This window comes from Pararge aegeria, chromosome 2 (genome assembly GCF_905163445.1).
Source record: "Pararge aegeria chromosome 2, ilParAegt1.1, whole genome shotgun sequence".
NCBI lineage: Eukaryota > Metazoa > Arthropoda > Insecta > Lepidoptera > Nymphalidae > Pararge > Pararge aegeria.
In genome coordinates, this window is record NC_053181.1 from 4,037,157 (window position 1) to 4,061,145 (window position 23,989).

Here is a 23,989-nt window from a genome sequence, read left to right on the forward strand (position 1 = left end):
TTTATCAACTTTTTCAGTTATAACATCACGAATCCTTAATCATTTATCATAGGAGAACGAAATGTATTTAATTGTTAACAAAATAAAAATACTTAAATAATGTGGTTTAATTCTTAATTTAACATATATTTTTAATTTAAAATAAGTATATTATTGCAGCTGATTTGGACTGATTGGAAACCCTTAAAATAGTAACACATAAAATCAGTATATGGTGAACGCTCAAGTTTATTGGTTCAAGTATCAGTATTGACGGCCGACTGGCGCAGTGGGCAGCGACCCTGCTCTCTGATTCCTAGGCCGTAGGTTCGATTCCCACAACTGGAAAATGTTTGTGTGATGAACATGATTGTTTTTCAGTGTTTGGGTGTTTGTCTGTATAATATAAGTATTTATGTGCATTATATTCATAAAAATATTCAACAGCTGACTTAGTACCCATAACACAAGCTACACTTACTTTGGGGCTAGATGGCGATGTGTGTATTGTCGTAGTATATTTATTTATTTATATTATTATAATTATAATAGGTGCAGGAAAGTCGTGACTTGTTATTAATAAGATGTAAGATATCATCATTCAAATCACAATAAATGATAAATATTATATATTGTAGTGTATAACTACAATATATTAATTACTAGTTGTTGCTCGCGACTTCGTCTGCGTTTGATTTTGTTTTTAAAGTATTCAGTATCGCTAAGCCTTAAATGAGTATAGTAGTATATATATATATAACATGTGACTGTCAATTAATTATAGACAAAAAAATTGCAATAAAATAAAATTGCGACTATAATTAAAGATCTAAGCTACCCTATCTCTTAAGGGCGCTTGTACACGCTAAGAAAAAACGCCGGGCGTACCTAAGAATTCGTGTCGTAACTAGAAAATAACTGTGTACACTGCTCGCAGCGGTGCACGAAAAAAAATCTTGTCTGCGCAAGACACGACGCGGCGAACGTTGTTGCGGAGCGGCGGGGGGGCGGTGTAGTAGGGTTGAGCCAGCCCAGTTTTTGTTGTGCGTTGTGCGTTTGGTGTGGACGTGTATTGCAGCGTAGAGTACAAAATGGCTGATGAGTTACTTATAACTTTAGTAGAAGGACGACCGGTATTGTGGGACAAAACTTTAGACATATATAAAGATAAAAGACTCACATACGAAGCATGGAGAGAAATATTTACTATCTTAAACAAAGACTTCGACGAAATGACAAATGTCAAAAAAAATGAATATGGTAAGTACATACAACATATTACTATCTTTTTACAATTTTCAAAAATACAGATTACTAGATATATTCTATATAGCTATATATTATTATAAATATTAATCATTGTCGTTACCCACATTAAATACATCTACAATAAAAGATTTAAGTTGCAAGCAATCATAAGTTCAATAGCGCTAAGTAGCATACGGACACGGCTTTGCTAAAAACGATAATGACTAATACTTATAATAAAATACGTATAAACATGAAAAAAAATATAACATGTAATTGTTTATTTAAACAATATGGCAGGTAAGAATAATTCCTTGTTTCACACTTTTTGGATTAAAATTTAGTAGTCGGGTTTTAGTTTTAGAACTTATTTTTTATGTGTATTTATCTTGCCATGGCAGTGATCCTTCATCAGAGGAAAAATATTCAGTATATTTTTGACGAATTTCGTCTGCTGTGAGATTATTGCCTTCTAAATGCAATGGACTATTTAATCGGTCTCGATTGATTAAAGGCTCAACGTGACCTTCTTCTGTATGAATAAAATTTTGCAAAACGCAAGTAGTTTTTACAATAGCAACTGTTAAATCGAGACTTAAGTTTAAAGATCGGTGCAGAATTCTCCATTTGTTGGCCATTATTCCAAATGCACACTCGACGTATCTTCTTGCCCTTGTCAAGCGATAATTAAATATCTTTTGTTCTTTTGTGAGTTCGTTACCACCGTAGGGTCGAAGTACGTTAGCATGAAGTGCGAAAGCTTCATCAGCTACAAAAACATATGGTAATATATAGTTAGTATTTATTATAGAGCATGGGGATGGTATGTTTAACGTATTGTCAACAAGTTTTTTCCAAAACTGTGTTTCTTTGAAAACATTTGAATCACATTCTTTACCATACGACCCTACATCAATAAAAATGTAATTGTAGTTGGAATCCACAATAGCCATGAGAACAATAGAAAAGAAATGTTTATAATTTAAAAACATTGATCCACTTTCTTCGGGTTTAATTATTCTAATATGTTTCCCGTCCAGTGCTCCAAGACAGTGTGGAAAATTGGCATTTATTTCATATCTTTGTGCTATATTCAACCATTCTTCTTGTGTTGGCATCCGCATATAAACTGTAGATAATTCTGACCAAATATGATGAGTAACTTCACGTACAATGTTCGCTATTGTTTTTATTCCGATTCGAAAATCGAAATGAAGACGTGCGAAGGTATCTCCAGTTGCCATGTATCTGTAAAAAATTGTAACAATGTCTTAGAGCAAGAACACACTTGCAACTTGCAGTGCGATTAATTGCAAGTGTGTTCTTACTCTTACAATGAGGTCATTTCCTTTTTTATATGAAGTTTATGTCTACTTGCAATAGATGGTACCTACTTTCTAACGGTAGTTCGTTTTTTGTTTCAGCAAAGTCTACAGCAAAAAAATGGACAAGTTTGCGAGATAGGTGGATGAAATGTCACAGAAGACTTAAAGAAATGAAATCGGGATCGGGTGCTAAGAAGATTCGTAAATGTGATTTTTACGACGAAATGTTATTTTTGACAAAAATTGTAACACGCCGAGACACTGAGTCAAATATACCCGAAACAACAAACGTGGAAAAAAGTCCCGTAGAACATACACCGATCGCGAAAAAAAAGAAACAGGATGTTAGCGAGGTGGACAAAAATATGGCAGAATTTATAAAGGCTGTTACCAAAGAAGAAGAGAGCCGTGCCATGTCATTTTTTAAAAGTATAGCTCCGAGTGTTGATAAGTTCAGTGATGAGGAAATGGTGGATTTCCAGTTTGAAGTTTTAAAACTTGTGCGTTCTACGCAACAACGAAAGGGAAGTGATGTTCATCATACTCGACATACCGGCCCATCATACTCGACTCGACCAGGTTACAGTACTCAAAAATCTACATCCATTGAATTTGACACCGAAACTATTAGTAGTGTGGAAACATCGCATACAGATGAATTTCACTTTGACTTTTCTGAAGAATATGAACATGTGGAGTCTGTTGAATTTGGAAACATGTAACACTTCAAAGACATTTATTATTGTATAACGTTCAAATCAATATGCTTAAAAAAATTACTTACCTTAATGTTACGGCCAATCTAATGTATGGAGGAATACTTTCTCGCATTTTGGTATTTTCATGTCGTATATTATTTTCTATTGTTGTCAAAAGCTTGTCAAACGTAGACATTTTCATGCGAAAATAATCCACAAATTTTTCCTCATGTTGTCGCATGACACGGTAAAGGGTAATGAACCCGCCAAACTCATTTTTCTCTTGTATAATTGGATGAACCCAGTAAAGTCTCTTGTTTTTTGTTTCCTTTTTTATTTTGTTATAATAATAATATGCAATTATCATTCTTTTTTGCTTTGTAGTTAACATTTATATAAATAAACGAAACTCACTGATTACACTTGTTATTACTTGCGCGCCCTACGCCCGACTGTCGACTGCACGAAAAGAATCGTGTCGTGTACACGTTTCCATTGGTCTTGTCTGCGGAAGACACGAAAAGTTTTCGTGTGTGGAACAGACAAAATTCTTGTCGTCTACACGAAAAATTTGTCTTGTCTGTCGCAGGAACGGCAAATTTTCTTAGCGTGTACAAGCGCCCTAAGTCGGACCAGACTGCTCACGGAGTGCCAATTTAATTTAAAATCGGTTAAGTAGTTTAAGAGTCCATCGCGGACAAACATCGTGACAGGAGATTTATATATATTAAGATTATGACATGCAACACACATCTGAAACGATAATTACTTCCTTGTTAATTTAAATGACTGACTGCATTCAAAATCTACATGGTGCTTTCCGATAACCTATTACGTAGATTGTCGCACTCGGGCAGAAAACTATCCGAAAATTATTAAGGTTGTGTGAGCTATAATATAAAGGGCTTCTAAAGTATGTAATTATATTTTTTTTTCTCTTAAAACCACCTATAGTTTTTCATTTCATCACATGAACCCATTATCGGCCCACTACAGGGCACGGGTCTCCTCCCACAATGACAAAGGGTTAAGGCAGTAGTCCACCACGCTGGCCCAGTGCGGATTGGTGGACTCCACACACCTTTGAGAATAATAGTTCTCTCTTACAAACTAAGTTATTGTTTATGATATTTATTTGTGAGGCACTTAATTTAAACATTCCAAGGCACGGAGGCTTCGATTCTACTGTTACCGGTTTGTTCTTCAGTTTGGACAACGGTTACGCAAGATCCCTTTTTAAGAGAAGAATGTGTTCGAAAGTAAGTAGTAAGGTATACAAACAAATAAGTGAGCAAGGTACAAAAGTAAATAAATTGAAGATTGTTATTGTTTTCACAATAGACCATATGTTTTATTTTATTCTTGTTTGCCCTTCACTGCGATGTCACCTAGTGGTCAGAAATTATGCAATCTAATAGATAAAAATGCAATATATAAAAAAAGACAAATTGACAAAAGAACAACGTGGTTCTTTGTAATTTATTAAAATAATGGGATAGAAAAAAACAAATCTACGTACAAAAATATACATATGAGTATTTCAGTAGTTTTTTTTTTTATAAATAATTATTTATATATGTATTAAAAGTAAATTAATTATAATAAAAAAATAGACGTAAATACAGTATTTAATGTTTCTTGCAAGTGAAGGTAAAAACCCGTTAGTAAAATTATGAAATTTAATGTATGATGAACACAAAAATTGCCAAAAAATAATTATTTCGAAATGCGACGTTGCCTACGAAAATCGAATCCGGTTATGTTAACGTCTCTCTTATTTCAAATAAGTTACTAGATACTGTACTGTATACTGGTATATATTATGAGTACCAATTTTTATTCTTATCTTGTGAGATAAGACCGGATTAAACAGTTGCTTTACAGATTAAGCTACGAAACATTATTTATTTAAATGACTCCATTTATAAAAACTTACATCATCCAACTACTTGAAAGCAAATAGTGATTCTTAATCCATACTTATATTATGAGGGTAAAGATTTTTTGTTTGTTTGTTTGTACCCAATAGTCTCCAAAATAATAATAGATATACACCCATAAGCACAAATATGTTAGTTGGTCTTGTCTTACGATCATTGGCAACAGGGCAACGGATATAGAGATTTTGGAACCGAAAGTAACATTGGCTACTATTTCACTTTTCCATAAAGTAACGTGTATTTCACACGAAAGCGCACAGGTTTTTGATAATTTTTCTGTTATAATATCTTAACGTTAAACCAGATGTACGTATTATTACTGTTATTGCCTACAGGGATAGTTTAGAGGCCATTTAAGGCTTATTTTGTATCTGATTTGAGATGTACTGTTGCTATGGAATACAGCTTTTTTTATAGTTCTGGTTGACGGACCAAGCAGATTCCGCTTGGTCAGATTCAGGCCCGCCTGATGGTAAATGAAAAGTATTTTCTATAAACAGAGCAAGATATTTACATTGATATTTTAATTGCTTAAAACGCACATTACTTAGAAAGGTTAGAGGTGCGTGCTTGGATTCGAACTCGCCCCCCGAAAGCGAAGTCGAAGTCCTACCCACTTGGCTATCGACGCTTCAACCGTAAACTTGTCACTTTTATCAGGTGTATTTTTAGATAAAGGGATGAGGGTTTGTTGCTTCTTTCATCAATCTAGCAGCTGATTAGCAGCAATTTTTATTTTTCCACAGAATTAGAAATATACGGAAACCATGTCCACAACTAATATTGATGCATCAAAAACCACTTCAATTTAGTAGTGTTTCTCGAGCAGGCAGTTAGTCTCTCCTTTTCATATAGCAGTTGACAGTAATTATTTAGAGGTAAACCTCTAATGTTCTAAACGTTTAACATAAAATGGGGAAAATGTGAAAAGTTTGTCAGCTAGCAACATTCCGCAGATGTTTAGTAACATGTGCGGGGTGTTTTCACTATTTTTGGTAAAAATGCACTGCATGCTAGAATGGCGGAATGAGATTTCTGTATTTTCTTAATTCTATGGGGATACAGAAGTTACATGTCCAATGTCAATCCACGTTCTCAAAGTATTATTTACGCTTATTTATTAACATGTCCATGATTAACATTTGTAAACTTAACGATGCTAATCTAATAAGCCCAAACTGGATGGGTTCACGTTAACTAAAGTAGGGGTTTTACGAGCAGCTTCTAGCTACAAACATCATCAGACGAGTTCATCTGTTCGATATTATAACATTGTCAAATTATTTATTTATTTATTTATTTAGCAACGCACCCCGTGAAGACATTACAGTTGCCCAATTCGTCTCCCCGGGGCTATTAAAAGAATGTATGAACGAGTAATTAATACAACAAATTAAATTAAATAAAAACATAAAAATACGCTATATAAAATTATGTTTAATTGAGCCGCTAAGTACGATATTATAACATTGTCAACGTAGTTACACACTTAGTTTCAACTCAATCGGATACCAGCAGTGATATAAACAAGCTTTTAATGCTGGTTCGATTATTATTAGTGCCTAATAAACATTGTCACCTAAATAGTGATCATTGCCAATCTAATGGGCCCAAACTCATTGGGCTCACGTTAACTAAATTGGAGATTCTTCGAACAGCTTCTTACTCCACTAAGAGACAAGAAAGAATTTGATGCCAGCAAGTGTATAAAAAGCCTGATGTATTTTAAACAATGGCATTTAAAATCCCTGACACAAATTTTCCTTAACTTACTAAGTAATTTATGTTTTTTATACTCACATTTCTGTTAAACTTTGGTGGCATCTCAGTATTGTTTTGATATCAAAAAACACAAAAAGAACAAGTATATAATATCCAATTAAACACAACCGTCGCGCAAGGAAGATGTTTACTAAAAACACTCATGTCCAATGTCCCCTCTACTTTTACCACATTACGAGTTTAATTACGTTTTCAATTAATATTAAGTGTACCTCTTTATTATTATAATATGTTGTTAAATTATCCTTTATAATCTGTGATATCCAATTTTAAAACTATCAGTCTTTATTTAACTTAGGTTTTACTACAATTTCGTTAATTTATTTTGACACTTCCGTATCCAACATGTCTGGTAAAACTAAAAACAGTTTGTTTAAATAATTGTGAAAAATATTTCTAAAATGTTTATATTTCAATAGTAAAATTATATTTTATGTTTGTTTCATAAAGTTTTTAATTGTACAAGTAACCCGTTTTAAGTTTATACAATGTACAATGCCACGTTAAAAAACAATAAGTAACTGACAGTCACTTTTACACTGTTTTCTTGCAACAATACACGTGTTAACTGTTTAAAAATACGAATAAAGTTATTTAATGAGTGCAACAAGTACGTTTCGCTTTCAATAAATGATACTATTGAACTGTTTCATACCCATGATGCTATATATTATGTCTGATGTGACTGGCGCTTATCGGCCACTTGATAAGAGGTACTTAAGTATTTGTCATTTAAACTAACTTAGGGTTGCCCCAGAAAAAATATTCTAAATATGAACGTTTGAGAGAGTGATGGCGTAATGGTTAGAGCTACAGCTTCATCCCTTTCGATTGGGCCGAGTTCGATTCTCGGCACGCACCTCTAACTTTCGGAGCTATGCGCGTTTTTAATTTGGGGAATTAAAAATTATCACTTGCTTTAACGGTGAAGGAAAACATCTTGAGGAAACCTTCCTGTAAGTTCTACTTAACGTTCTCAAAGGTGTGTGAAATCCGCATTTGGCCAGCAGATGGACTAGGATATAAGCCCATCTCATTCTAAAAGGAGACTGATAATGAAATGAAATGATGCCTGTTACTCGATCATGCCTGAACTGCTGAGCTAATTTGGATGAAACTTAGTGCAGAAATAGAAGAGAGAGTGTGGAGTAGAACATAGTTTATCCCGAAAAATGTACAGCTCCTGTGGGATAGATTTACTTTTGTTATCACAGAGCCAGAGGTCCACATGTTTTGAGTTCAGGAGTCAGATAATAATCTAGGCATACATATCAAAACTTCCACGCAAACGAAGTCGCAGGCAAAACTAGTACCTTAGACATACATCTATAGAAATCTTAATAACAAGACAGACATAGAACATGTAACATAGACACAGACATAGACACAGACATAGAAATGTGTGCCAGTGTAACCACATTGCCTTTTTTGAGATATAGTAGCATTTAGGCACCCCTAAAAGCCAATAAAAAAAGTAAGATAAACAATCGAAGATAAGCAATATGGAGTTTTCAAATATAAGGCTCGATCGAAACGTGTAGAACCCTGTGGTTCAGATCCAGCTTGAAGAAAACCTATTTGCTGCGTAACTTGAAGGGAACTTTAAAAACTAATAAATAAAACGTGTATGTAGTTATGTACACTCGTTAGAAGTTTTGTTTCCTTTGGCGTAACGAGATAAAAATATAAGTCTTTTCAAAAATTTCATCTTGGGCCTCATTCTACGTTTGTACAAAAAGGATTTTAATACATTGAAAGTTTTATTATAGCGTGATATCAGTTCGTTAGTTAAAGTTTATTTAAATGTCACAAAAAATATATAATTAAAGAAATGGACATTTCTTTAATTATATAGAAATATTTTTTATAATAAACATAATTGAATTTGGAATACTATTATACTCATTAGCGGACAACATTAAAATTTAAGATTTATGTACAATTTAATCAACTGAATGCGCCCGCAGACTTTGACAATTGAAAGTGTACACTGTCAAACTTTATAGCTAACTGTCGGTAATTTGTGACGGTGTGCGCGCGCATCGTAAAAAATTACTCTCATAATTTTTCCCTAACGCACCAAAAGAAGTATAACTTCAATAAATTAGTGTGAACACGTTGTTGTTTATTTTTTTTCAGTGCCAACCCTACTTACACCGCCGACGTGACGTTGTAACTACGCTGTTTATTTTGTGTATAATATTATCTTGGTAATACTTAGGGCATTATACAAATATATCTTGCTTACTGGTTTACTAAACAACTTTTAACTAGGTATTTTAATGCTATAATCTAGAGTTATCTAGTCTAGTAGATTATGATTACTTTAAGTTTTAGTGTCCCGAAAATTGGTCTTGAAGTCTGGTGACCCAAGAGCAGGTCTAGCGATTCAAAGGGGCGCCAGCACTTTGGGTGCCATGCCCATAAGTGAACAGTTAGACGGCTTATATTTTATGTAAATATTACTTTTGGTTTGTAGTTATTATAACTTAAAGTCTGAGTTTTAGTAAGTTCAAAATATGTTTATTCAGGTACATCCCATTTATAAAGAAGCACTTTTGCACGATCACTTTGGGTTAAGTAGGTAGGTTAACTTTCGAGGGGGTTGAGTTCGAAATTCGATTCCCGGCACGCAGTTATTCATCTCTTTTCACTCACACATTTCGAAGTTTGTGCGTTTTAAAATTTAAAAAAAAACAAAATTCTAAATTCATTTATTTCAAGAAGGCCTGTTTTATAAGCACTTTTAATACGTCAAGTATGCCTGTTTGTAGTTACTCTACCATCGTTTTGGAAAGCAGATTCTACCGAGAAGAACCGGCAAGAAACTCAGTACAGTGCACTTTTCCAACATCAATATTTACAATTATTTTTCTATATAATATAAAATTCATCAAATGTATAGTAACCTCGCTGTATTAGATATGTTTTTATACATTTTTTAAACGTAGGCAACGGTAGGTCCAGAATTACCTCAGGAATCATGTTGTCAAAGCGTATACTCAACCCCAAAAAAGGGTTCAAGCAATTAATATGACACTGGCTTCAACCGTGAAGGAAACCTGCATGCCTGAGAGCTCTCCATAATGTTCCCGAAGGTGTGTAGAGTCCACCACTCCGCATATTTGGGTCCCAAATATTATCTGTATTTACACTTTTATTTCTTTTTTCTCTTTTTTTAGATAGATGAAATCAAGCGAGTAGAGTCGAGTTAAGAAAGGCATAGGTGTCAGTTAAGAAACTATTTTGAGAAATTAACCCTCTAAAGGTCTAAAAGGAACCTACGTTTCAAATTAAGAGTTCATGTAGGCTTTAAACTTCCTGAGATTTCGTAATAAGTCTGTGAGTGAGTCAGTGGGTTTCTCTTTGTATATCTAGATTAATTTTTTTCTCTAATTTTAGACAGACGACACCAAACGATTCGCTATTATAGAATATATATATATAGCAGTATAAGACCATGGAGTGTGGGAATCCCCATTAAAGATCCCCATAAAAGACTATCTATTAACCCAGTATTAACGCCCATCGCGTCGATTAAAATGATAATGACGACACTCCATCAACAGATGTTGCACATCTATTTACAGTTTCTTGTTAAGTATTACGAAAATACATTAATAATGAATACCGGGCCCTTTATCACTGTCTGGATTGAGCAGGTAAGTTACTTAATAGTTATTTTATAAGATTTGAAATCATAGGCTCAGAGTCCCTCTAAAGAATGATGGAAGGTTTTGGTACTGACAATAATTCATCGTCATCAACAGCCCATTACAATCCACTGGTGGACTAAAGGCCTTTCCCAACTGGAGGATTTAACCATAATCACCACGTTGGGCACGCGGATTGGTGATCGAACTTTATAACAAGACGACTGTCCTTTTAGTGGAGGCCTATGATACGGTGGCCTGGATCATGAATTATAATATAATATTAGTATTTGTACTTTGCGTAAGAATTTATATTTTGGTTGACCCCCAACGAGGTGGACAGACGACATTAAGCGCGTCGCAGGTAGCCGCTGGTTCCAAGCGGCACAAAACCGTGGAATTTGAAACTCCCTACAAAAGACTTATGTCCAGCAGCGGACGTCTAACGTTTGATATAATAAGGATGATGATTACTACTAGACTAACAAACAGTAGGCTAACTAAAGCCAAATCTTAGTACATACCTCGGAGTTAGTATGTACACATGCACTGCTTTGTTGCAGTTCACTAAGCTCATTGTTATTCCTAAATCGGCCGACGCGCTAAATCGCTTCGTAAAGCTTTGTCACTAGGATAGTAAACAAGTGTCCACGACTCGGTCAAAACTTTCCTCTAGTCTAGACATTCCTGAACCAACTTTAAAACAATAAATTGACTCCTGCCGTAAATCAATTCCTGCGACTTAAAAAGTCAATCTTTGCAAAGTTTTTTCGGTCGGCTCAGAGACTACTTTCCCGGCATGAGAACCAGTCAAACTGGATGTTTCCTCCATAATTTTCGGTTAAATTGTAACTGAGATAAAGGTTTAATTCTCTCGCGGAGTGCATCACACTTAAGTAACCTTATTTTATAAAAGTACTGTGTACGACTTACAGGCTGGCAGTCATCACATAGCTGTACGGTTTGACACAGAATTAAGAGCGTTCGGAAACCTCATTCAGCCATTATTGCATGTGACATGTGTGCAAAAACAGTAAAAACGCCCCGCGCAAGTTTCGCTTCACAACCGCGGAATTTCGCTAGCGCGCAATCTTTTCCCATTTCCTCCATTTTATGCTAAACTTTTAAAGCACTAGCGGTAAAATAATTACTGTCAACCGCCTGTTCGAGAAACACTACTAAAGAGGGGTATTTGATGCTTTAATATTACTAAGGTACACGGTTTCTGTATGTAATTTCTGTAATAAGTTGTCAAATATATACAATTTATACATTTGACAACTTATTTAAAGGTACCTTTCAAAGAATAAATCGTTCAAAGATAGTTCACCAAGGCGAGTTACCGATTACTTGCGAGGTCGTAGTTTTGGGCATCTATAGGCATGGAATTTCGTATCGCAATTTCTAAAGGATAATACACGTTTACATGCTTTATAAAAGATTTGTTTTTAATTTCCGTAGTCCCAATTATTACTGAAGGTTATTATTAATCCACTGCGCGTTATTTTGTAATTTTTAAATCCAGATAAAACAAATCAAACCGAACATTGCGCGGTCACCAGTATTGTTGGCATGATCAACGCTACTACGGTGGCCACCGACTACGCCTTATTGTAAAATATTAGACCTTTGTTAATACACATGGTTTAGAACTTGCTATAGCTACTGGTTTTTTATACGCAAGCATGGATTGGAATTAAGTTAACTATCATCAAAGTACTCTTTATTGTAGGATTCTTAATTTGTGTTTTTATTCGAAATAAATTCTATAATTATTCATTCTATTACGATTTCATCAAAATTTTTAGGAAAAAAAAAGTCACGGCAAATGGCAATCGATTTTTATATACCTTACTTTTTCTCCCTCTTAGCACGTTAACAATGTATTATATTATGTACATTTCTTCCCTTATATTAACATGCCAGCAATGACGCATTTTCAACCTGGTTTTTAAGAAAGAATAAATGTTTTTTTGAAGTAAAGGTCTTTTGGGAAAGAAGGGTGATAGCTTGCATGGAGAGTCGGTTATTTTAAGCATTGTATGTCCGTCGGTTAAAGTTACTAATATAATGATCACATGAGAAATGAGAATAAGAACAAAGCCTGCAGGCCGATCCGTGCTGGGATTACAATTAAAGGTGGAATTTACATTTATTTCGAGTCACTTTATTCAAGTAGGCCCATAGGGGGCCATAGGTGGCACTTTTGATGCGTACATTACATGAGAATTACACGGTAGTGTGATGACGGCGATAACCATATTCGTAAACTACAAACTAAAGCTACGAGGGTTTCAAACGCGTCCTGGTCTAAGATGAAGCCCACAACAAACAACCTCTCACATTGTCATTTAAAATTATTAGAAGAGCAACCTGGTTAGTGCAATGATTAATAATAACAATGATTATCGATTACGTAGTCCTTTAAACTATAATAGGTTTTCTTATAAGCTTACGTTTAATACAAACTTTGAACTTTTTAAGAGACATCTCCAAGATGTTAATGTGTAGTTTATTGTAATATTTTACTTATAGTAGAATAATACCTGACATTCATTAATATATTAATATACCTGACATTGTTAACAGCATACATTTAATGAAACAGGGCTGGTAAGTATCTATTTTTAATCATATTTCCGTAAACAAACTTTCCATATTCAAGTGGATTACATTTTATTTACGCATCGGAGTTTACTTTACTACCGAAAAAAACTTAAATTTTTCACGTATTTTCCATTTTTTTTAAGTTTCGAAAATGCTTAGTCGCACTTCTATTTAAAATACTTTTCATTAATGATCAGCGTTTAGTTATACCTACATCCGAATTACGAACCCGACATTGACTGACTGGCAGATCTAGTTTCCAATCTCAACTTGAGTAAAAGATAAAGTAACCACTAGATTAACCGCATAGACCCTTAAAGACAGCTTAAACCCTTCTAGACCAAAGCTTTCTATATTATAGAAAGCTTTGTCCGGGAGGGTAATATTCATCTTTGAACTTAATTTAAACACTTTAGTAATATCTCAATTTACGTCAAAGATATAAATAAGAAATTAATGCAATAAATTTTATCACGACTTCCTGTTAAACAAATACAAAGTAGCAGAAGTACGTATTATATAAGTAGCTTATAAGTAGTAGAATTTTATTTAATGAGAATTGTAAGGACATAGTGTTTTAAGAAATCAAATTTGCATGCCAATCGATAACGATTGTAGCACTATTATACTATTGTACCCACCAAGTATGTAACTCAATCTGCAAATAAAGAAATTGAAATAGAATAGCTTACCCCATGGAACTTTTATATAACCATCGTCATAATAAAATAACTATCATGAAAATTAAGCTTAATTTGCTATAAAATTAGCAGAAACTGTATGGTGTAATTTATAATTTCTTGAATCTTTATACTCCACACCAAATTTACGCCCTACAGGTAACACATTCAATACTTTGTAGATGTAATGAGAAATTTACTATTCATTGTAATATATATAAGCAATAGAAAATAAAAAGCTTTACCAAAGATCTAAATGATGAATGGGATAAAAAGATTATGTAAATTTTACTGTTATTAAAAAACATGTGACTGAACTAAAGCAACGAGAACTATGTAGGTACATCTACCTCAATCTTTTTCCTATTCAATATAAAATAAAAAAATATGCCAAAACATATGCTGAAGATTGCTTTAAAAATATATATCGCTGACTTAGCACAGCATCAGTTATATCCGAGGAAATGGTTAAATACCATGGTTCAATACCCATTTCCTCTTCTCAAGAAAACTTTATATTCAAGAACTTTAAAAGTTTTAATATAAAACTTATTTTAAGATTAAACGTAAATACAATCATCTCAAAATGCATTGGTTTAAACATCCTTATAGTATTTTTAAAAGACTGCTATAAATTTTTAATTTCCAAAATACAACTTGTAGTGCTCCAAAACCTACTTTAATTAACTTACTAGCTGAAATCCAATATTCTTCCACCCACGACAGTTAAGATATAGGTAATTGACGTAATTACAGATACAAACGAAGAAATGTTTCCTGAGCACTCATTTCTCTTAACGAGGGCAACAGACAGTAATCCAATTTTCGTTCATAACCGCCCTCACAGTTACATAATTAGTTGATGCTTCATAGACAATGCCGTGATTTGAAATAATTAGTTACAAACATGGCTTATAAATATATGCTATGTTTGTTATGTTTCATGCACTACAAAACTAATATCAATATTGCAATGATTTGTAAGAAAGATCCATAACTACAAACAAACAATTAAAAGTATATTCGAGGTGGGGAGACGCAGATGAAATTACTGAATATGGTAGTAAAGCGTTTTAATGGAGAGAGGTCGGAGAATAAGAATTTACTTCTTGTCTTTATCACTATTCTACGAAGGTATCATTTGTGAATAATAAACGAACGAATAATTTAAAATTTACCGGCTGTGATGATAGGCACACCAAGTTAAATTTTAAATTCTATGTAATCAAACTAATCTTAAAGATTAGTTCACATTCCGATGCATTCGGCAATGTGAAGCTTTGAAAATAAAAAGAAAAATTTATTACAAAATCACTTGCAACATATAGAATCGTATGTAATGCTATTATGTCATAATGTAATTTCAGCTTTGACCATAGGTAATACAGGAGCAATATATGACCCTTTCTTGAATTAGCAAAATATAATATATCCAATGATTTGACGTGTTTTAATTCTATCGCAATTTTTTAATACAAAACTTAACTTAGGCAGTTAAAAATCTCATTAATAGGTATAACTATTAATAGGTTTACCTAAGGTTTAAATTTCGTAATGTCAGGTTAACGATCCATGTTAATAGAATCGTTATTAACGATTATAAAGAAGAACCGCAAGTTATGTAGGTAGGTGATACTTATCTGATAATAAGTATTTATACCTAACATAAACTTAGTAAAGAAGCCTTAAACGTTACAAGAGGTTAAAATATTATAGTTATCCGATATAGTACAATACTTCGTAGCGTAAACATAAATGTATAATTGGATTTTGGTTAACTTAAGCACGAAATAAACGATCGCTGGGTCGGAGGCGCGGGCGATCCGCGGTTTTAACGCGGGCATATAGCCGCATCGTGTGTTCAGAGCTTTACGACGTTTAGTAAATCGGTTACAAGTAATTTGACATTCATAGATCATTAATGTTCCTATATTAAAATGCAATTAACGATTCCAGTTTATTTACTGTAGAAATTGCACAACTGCTTTTTGTTAATGCTCGTTTAAACTAATGATTCAATAACTTGGTTTAAGATGATTCAAAAATATAAAGTAAATATAAATTATTGCGAAAGAAGACAAACATGATAAGTATTATTTATTCTTAAGAATGGATCTTCATCTAGAAAAAAAACAAATGGAATACTTAGGTATATACTTAAATAATATGTTATACGCTGTAATAGGTCAAAACATATATTATGTAGGCACAGAAAGTTGAACACAATAATATTCTACTGCGCAATTTATTATAATTTGTTGTATCATATTAAGTCTATTTTTATAAATGTTTTAATATATTCTATTTCTAGAAATGATAGTAATAATACTCTTTAAATCTACAAACAGTTCTTTACGCTATGTGTACGTTTAAATGTGAATTAAATACTCATTTTAATCGGTTCACTCAAACAAAGCCATACATATATAAGCAAAAGGACTCATTAAACGCGAGATCACAAAGACTACTGGACTTATGAAGCATACATTTTGCAAGTATGTAGTGAGGTAGGACAGTCAGCTTGTATTTATGGTAGTGGGCTCTAAGTAGATAGTCGCAATATTGTAGACACAATCGATATAATTCCGAAGATTTTGAAACTTCCAGATTTATCTATCAATGATGGACATCAGAATAAACTTAAATTGATATATAAACTGTATGTAGTTTTATTTAAAGTAGTTATACGCAGGATGTTGGGCACAGTGCCGTAGATTTCGGAAATCCCACAAAGATAAGTTCAGCTGCGCGCTGGGCCGACGGGTTGCTAATTGCAGTCAGGGCGGGCGACCCATCTCCATGCGGCCGATATTTATGGGTTATATTCGCCGGGTAGCTATGTTGCCCTGGTATTATTTGCCCCTTTCGAGGGACTTAAGCCCGCCATCCTTGGCTTTGAGACGGTGTCGGTGTCGGTTTTTCGTGTCCGTGCAGTATCCGTGTTACTCCCTGCCTCATTATGAGTGAGGGCGATCTAGTGACAGTACGGTTTCCCAGTACTGTAACTAGATGGCGCTCTTTCGATTCCATACAAATCGTAGTAAACTTTTACGCGATCGAATAAGTAAGCGTAGGTAGAAAATCTCAAACTTGGCACTAGAAGTCGATGCCTATAAGTTGATATGACGATTGTCCTCGAGCCAGTTCTTGAAATAATTGCCCATTATAGTGAGCGGCAGTTATCGACACCGAATTGCACAACCGTTGACACCGCAAACTTGTAAGCCTATACAGGGTGTCTCGTTACGTATTCGCATCAGCGGTGACCCTCAACCGCATACTAGGGAATCAAGCGGCTTAGACAGTTAAATTCTAAATTCAACATTTATTTAAGCCATGTTTTTTTCTATCAATATTATCATAACAATCTACTACCGGCCAACTACAGCGCACGAGTCTCCTCGCACAATTCCAAGTATCGGATCGGAAGACTAAACACGCCTTTTGAGAACATTATAAAGAACTCTCGGGCACGCAGGTTTTCTCACGATGTTTTCCTTCGCCGTTAAAGAAGGTGATATTTTAATGGCTTAAAACGCACATAACTTAGAAAAGTTAGAGGTGCAGACTAAGACTCGAACTTGTCTCACCGAAAGTGAAGCCTAAGTCCTTATCACTAGGCTATCATGTCTTTATTTTGTTTTAAAGTGATAATAATTGATAGACCAAGCCGATGGCCTGATGTAGAAAACCAAATTGGTATTATTACCAAATCTGTAAATAATCCGGCCAAGCCTTTCAGACAGGAATAAGTGGCGGTAGTATTTCCCCGGAAGTGCTCTATCAAAAAAAGTTTTACCACTGCTAAAACCACTTCATGGGAGAGCCGCAAATTCAAATTTATTTAATTTAAATCGGTTTAGAATAAGTACTTTAGAAACGACTAGTTTGTCCGTTTGTAGTTACTCTAACACCTCAAAAAATGTGTGAAAAAGTTTTGTATGTACAGATACCTGCAAAAAAAATTTGATAGTAATATATTGCGTATAAAAACGGGATTAAGTCACCATAAAGTTATGTTCAAAATATTGTGCATGTTAATGATTGACGCCGGACGCAAGTTAAATAATCAATCTTATTAAAAATCGTCGATAGCAGATTGAATTAAGTAGCGCTAAAAGTGTCTAAAGATATCTAATTAGTATTTGCTACAATAACATATATTTCCTATATTTCCTACAGGAAAAAGTAAGGAAAAGAATAGAGCTAGTAAATGAAATTTGCCATCGGGAGATTAATTTCAGATATTAATTATCAACACCGTGTAGGTACGATCTTCGTAACTACGTAGGCCTACATAACATATTTGTAGCGGTGATAGCCTTATAGTTAGAGCTTTGGCATGCACTCCTAGCTTTTTGGAGTTATGAGCGTTTGTTATTTATGCAATTAAAATATAATTTGCTTTAACGCTGGAGGAAGATATAGATCGTGAAAAAACCTGGATGCCTAAAAGTTCTCTGTAACGTTCTTAAAAGCGTGTGAAGCGTGTGAATCATCACTGGGCTAGCGTGGTAGACTACGGCCTAAACCCTTCTCATTCTGAGAAGAGACCCGTGCTCTGTAGTGGCATTCTGAGAGGAGACCCGTGCTCTGTAGTGGTGGTAGTAATGGGTGAATGATGATAAATATGATACTTGAAGGGTACAAAGCTAGAACGATTTATACTGTCTCGATCTTAAGGTTTTCAGGATAACGTGATATTATAAACTGCAACTAATAAAACTATATGTAGGATTTTCACATTAAAATTAAGATTGATTTCTTTGTGTATCTTATAGGATGAAAATAGAGCGATGTAAAGTCAAATTCAAATATTTCTTTATTCGAATGTGCCTATGCGAATATGTTTAAATTCGTATAGATGGCACTTTTGATGCGTCGATTACATACAAAATGTCTACGTATTGTATTACTGACACACTCAGAATGTTATCATTTTATCTTCTCAAATAATTCGTAGTTAATTCTCACAGTACAAGCTTTTGGTTCTTGCGTCAAATAATAAAGCTTACGGAATATCACTAAAGATAATAAAAAAATAAAAAAAGCTAAAGAGCTGTTTTTAAAGACCCTTTAAATTAAAAACTTTAAACACTCTATTTCATCTTTAACGATCCATTATCGCGGCCAATTACGTGCTCTAGATTGAAAAATGTTTAAGTCGTAGTCCACCACGCTTGCCAAATGCGAATTGGTGGAATTAACATACCTTTGAGAACATAATGGAGAACTCTCAGGCATGCAAGTTTGCTCACGATGCTTTCATTCACCGTTGAGTGATGTTTAATTTGCCTAAATTAAAAACGAACATATCTAGACAGAATTAGAGATTCGTGCTGAGAATCGACCGCATTCCCTCCGAAAGACAAGCCGAAGCCCTAACGAGACTGCCACTGCTTATATGTTTACGAACTCTTTATGAATCAATTAATTTTCTTATTTATGTAACAAATAAACAAAGTAAATAAAGAGTTAGAAATTCAATCGGGATATTGGCATAAGCTTTTATATATATATATATAGATACTTTTTAAAATTGAGGAGATTTAAATGTTTTCTCGATAAGCTTTGTCATTGAGTGTTGAAATGTTAATGCTTCTCACAAAGTCACCTTATTTTGCCCTTCACATTCTATATTTCGAATAAATATTTATTTATTGATAAAATATGCTTCTTTAGCTAAGTGGCGATTATCAACTCTAGTAATAAAACATGAGGATACATCCTCAAACTAAACAGGCCATTATAGTTTCTATGTCCCTTTTCCAAGTGGATATATAAGGATAAATCCTCAAACTAAACAGGCCATTATAGTTTCTATGTCCCTTTTCCAAGTGGATATATAAGGATAAATCCTCAAACTAAACAGGTCATTAAAGTTTCTATGTCCCTTTTCCAAGTGGATATATAAGGATAAATCCTCAAACTAAACAGGTCATTAAAGTTTCTATGTCCCTTTTCCAAGTGGATATATAAGGATAAATCCTCAAACTAAACAGGTCATTAAAGTTTCTATGTCCCTTTTCTAAGTGGATATATAAGGATAAATCCTCAAACTAAACAGGTCATTAAAGTTTCTATGTCCCTTTTCTAAGTGGATATATAAGGATAAATCCTCAAACTAAACAGGTCATTAAAGTTTCTATGTCCCTTTTCTAAGTGGATATATAAGGATAAATCCTCAAACTAAACAGGTCATTAAAGTTTCTATGTCCCTTTTCCAAGTGGATATATAAGGATAAATCCTCAAACTAAACAGGCCATTATAGTTTCTATGTCCCTTTTCTAAGTGGATATATAAGGATAAATCCTCAAACAAAACAGGTCATTAAAGTTTCTATGTCCCTTTTCCAAGTGGATATATAAGGATAAATCCTCAAACTAAACAGGCCATTATAGTTTCTATGTCCCTTTTCCAAGTGGATATATAAGGATAAATCCTCAAACTAAACAGGCCATTATAGTTTCTATGTCCCTTTTCTAAGTGGATATATAAGGATAAATCCTCAAACTAAACAGGTCATTAAAGTTTCTATGTCCCTTTTCCAAGTGGATATATAAGGATAAATCCTCAAACTAAACAGGCCATTATAGTTTCTATGTCCCTTTTCTAAGTGGATATATAAGGATAAATCCTCAAACTAAACAGGTCATTAAAGTTTCTATGTCCCTTTTCCAAGTGGATATATAAGGATAAATCCTCAAACTAAACAGGCCATTATAGTTTCTATGTCCCTTTTCTAAGTGGATATATAAGGATAAATCCTCAAATTAAACAGGCCATTATAGTTTCCATGTCCCTAATTAAGTGAGTGCACAATTTTTGTGTAGTCTAATCGGAATTTTAGCCTTTGAGGCAAATAGTGTAAAAGTATCAGGTGATAGCGGGTTAACCTAGTTGGGGTATAGCAGGTATCATTGTAAGCGTGGGACGTTATAGGCAGCGAATGATGACATCCGCAGCCTATTGACGTGCCACTAATGGGCAAGGGCCTTGTCTCTCATAGAAGAGACGGTTTGAAAGCATGGACCCTACAGCTACAATGCGGGTTGGTGGGCTTTAACGACTGTTATCACAAGTTAGTGATAATAGCCGAAACCGACGGCTTAATATGCTCTCCAAAGCCAGGTTGGGCATTACGAATTTTCTAACTTCGAACTGGTACTGGAAATTATTTAAGTGAAAAAAATACCTGTCTTTTTCGGCCTGGACCGGGATTTAAACCCAGGATCTCGTAATCCTTTGTTGCATTACTTGCTTACCACTAGACCAACGAGGCTGGTTATTCAAATAGTGTAAAAAAAATACCTATATTTTTGCATTCAATATTAGTGGCTAAAATAATTATAACTAATCTAATAAATCTAATAAATCTTCTCGGTAGAATCTGCCTTCCGAACCGGTGGTAGAATCACTACAAACAGACAGACTTGATGTTTCAAAAGTGCTTATATTAGGCCTACTTGAAACAAAAGAATTTTGAATTTTGAATTTTTGAATTTTAATGCAAAATTATTATTCATTCAGCTGCTCTGAATCGAATTATCGATAGAATATGTACCAAAGTCATAGACGACTATTCTATACTATAGACCATAGTGAACTAGAATGTTTTACTATCCACCTTCCAGACATCAAACAACACGTAAAAAAACCTTGTTTTTTTTCTTAAAAAGTGTCCTGTATGTTACCTTGAATAAGAGCCCTAACTGGATGGGTACACTAGTTTGAATCCATTATAATAGGTATCCTTCTTGTCAGTCCTGGGTCCGAAATTCGCACTCAATATTAATGATGCATATTCAATTAGGTACCTACGTCATAAAAGCAAAATACCTTAAGTAGTCTTGTTAAACTAAGACAGCGCCACAAAATTTAAAAAGCAACGACACCGAAATAAAATCCTTTGTACAATCCGAAAACATGAATTCGGACGTGCGTCATTTGCAATATTTCAATAAAGCTTTAAAGGATAAATTAACATTTGAAATTCTAAAATCATTTAACATAAAAATCGGCCGCATCTCAAAAAACTACTTTTAAATTCATTATAACAAAAAATATATAGAATACAAAACACTAAGATGTCAAACCAGTACGTAAATAATAAAAAAAAATGCCGCGATCGTATAAAATAAAAAAAGTCGTGTTTATGGAGCCTTAGAACATTTCAAAAGTAGTAAAATGTGATGTTAGAGATAACAATTTGGAATTTATAATTTGTTTACAATTTCTTTAACCTACTTTTTATCGTCCAATAGTATTTAAAATTATCGGAAATGTTTTTAAAAGATTAAAATCCGGCCGAATAATCACAACGTAGTGCATAAAATAAACCTATTATAACGTAATGCTTTTCAGTAATAGGGGAAAGTAAAATTATAACGGTTCATTGACCAGCGATTATGAATGAAAGTAGGTAACAACGAAGCTTTAACTTAATAAAACCTGGTTTAATGAAGCGGTTATTTATTCACCTTTAGTTTAGTGACGAGTAATATTTTTGACGACCGATATTTAATATTCGTATACACCTGCATAATTTAGGTAAAAGCCTACCTATGGCTATAGAACACTTGTCTAAACAAGCACTGTCTCATTGTTGAAATGCAAAGCACACGGGCAGGCAAGCTTGGCGTGTACTCACGAAGGGCATACTGGAGGGTCCTTCCTTGTAAACTATCGTGAAATGAAACGTACAGGATACAACAGCGACGTCTCCGCGCTGAAGCCGCAGCACTCGCACACCGTCAGGTAGCACTCGTCAGCTGCGGTCTCCTCGAAGGTCATGGCGCGCGCGCATCGCACGGGCAGACTGCGCCCACTGACCGCGCACGCGACGTTAACTCACCGATTCGTCGTCGTTCTCAGCCTTGTGCTCCGGCTCGATGAGGTCTCCGTAGGCCGGCATCGTGTCGGCGCACCCCTCCTCCTCCGTCTCGTTGTTCTCGGTCGACTGCGGCGGCGCGGACGACTGCGCCGCCAGAGCGAGCCGCTGCCGGGCGAGCGCCACCGCCTCCTCCAGCGACCCCACCTCACCCCCGCCCTCCTCCGCGTCCTCATCGTCGTCGTCGTCGTCGTCGTCACGGTCCTCCGACATCGCGGGGGACGTCTGCGCGACGAATGCGATGCGACGCTTCAAGGAATCTCCGGGTCCCGACTCCTCGATCGGCTTCTGAATTTCAGTTTTACTGCGCCTCTTCCAAGCCTCCTTCGTGAAACACCGCATTGCCACCGGATGCTCGACCGCTAAAGTGATGAACGGAGGCTCCGGCGATCCGGACTCCGGAACGGGGTCGTTAGTATTTTGCTCCGAATTATCCGTGGGGGGCGGCTCCTGTTTTTCAGGTTCTAAACTCATTTCGAGAATCGGTTTTTCGTCGAGTTTCGAATCGGATTCGAGTTCGATGTCGGGGTCCATATCCAGCTCGGGGTCCATGTCGGTCGAGGAGGGCGTGGAGCTCTCCACGCGTCGCTTCCCGATAGTGCTCATTCGTTTGAGCAAGCCGGTTTTCTTCTTGCTCGCCGACGGCGAGCTGTCAGTGCTCCGCGACGACGCGGCGTTCGCCGAGTCTGCGCGTTGTTTTTTGTTTTTCCTACGCATAGTGCGTTCGCCTCGCACGATCTCACTGTCCGATACTGAGGATTTAGTCGAGCCGCTGCGCTTGAGCGAAGCGAAGTGGAAGGGCGAGCCGGAGCGGAAAGACGAGCGGAGCGAGCTCAGGGCGCGCTTGAAGCGGGTGGGCCGGGAGCCGGGGCTGCGCTCGGGGGCGGAGTGCGGGCCGGGGGACGCGGGGAGGAGCGGGGGCTCGTCGTCCCGCATGGTGGTGCGTCGAGCGCGCCGCTCTGACTGCCGGGCGCGCAGGGGGCCTCGCCGCGCGCCGCGGCCTTGCGCCTGATCAGCGCGGAACCTCGGATAAACATTCGACAAGGTCCAGCGCGAGCCAATCCGATAAGGGTGGCGGTGGGCAGATACACCAAAACTGACACTTTAACCTAATGTAATTAATACATTAACTTTAATTGGATATTAACCTAAGTTAATGGATGTTTTTCTCGTTTTACGTCACCAA

At 35.5% G+C, this 23,989-nt stretch overlaps 3 protein-coding genes across 6 annotated transcripts in view; 1 reads left to right on the forward strand and 2 right to left on the reverse strand.

Annotated features, from left to right (window-relative positions):
* Positions 1–23,739, reverse strand: part of LOC120631302 (ras-related protein Rab-32) — a 39,630-nt gene extending 15,891 nt beyond the window's left edge. The window contains exon 1 of one of the 4 annotated variants that reach the window (XM_039900793.1): positions 22,768–23,739. In XM_039900793.1, the coding sequence (XP_039756727.1) occupies positions 22,768–23,739 (972 nt within the window). The other 3 variants (XM_039900804.1, XM_039900813.1, XM_039900821.1) reach the window with 3 other exon arrangements.
* LOC120631337 lies at positions 845–3,343 on the forward strand. The gene is made up of 2 exons (XM_039900834.1): positions 845–1,239; positions 2,652–3,343. The coding sequence occupies exons 1-2, from the start codon at positions 1,071–1,073 to the stop codon at positions 3,272–3,274; spliced, it is 792 nt and encodes a 263-aa protein (XP_039756768.1). The 5' UTR covers positions 845–1,070; the 3' UTR covers positions 3,275–3,343.
* Positions 1,283–3,866, reverse strand: LOC120631325 (protein ALP1-like). The gene is made up of 2 exons (XM_039900823.1): positions 3,337–3,866; positions 1,283–2,475 (listed from the first exon to the last, which is right to left on the reverse strand). The coding sequence occupies exons 1-2, from the start codon at positions 3,639–3,641 to the stop codon at positions 1,602–1,604; spliced, it is 1,179 nt and encodes a 392-aa protein (XP_039756757.1). The 5' UTR covers positions 3,642–3,866; the 3' UTR covers positions 1,283–1,601.
* Positions 23,740–23,989: the final 250 nt, after the last annotated feature.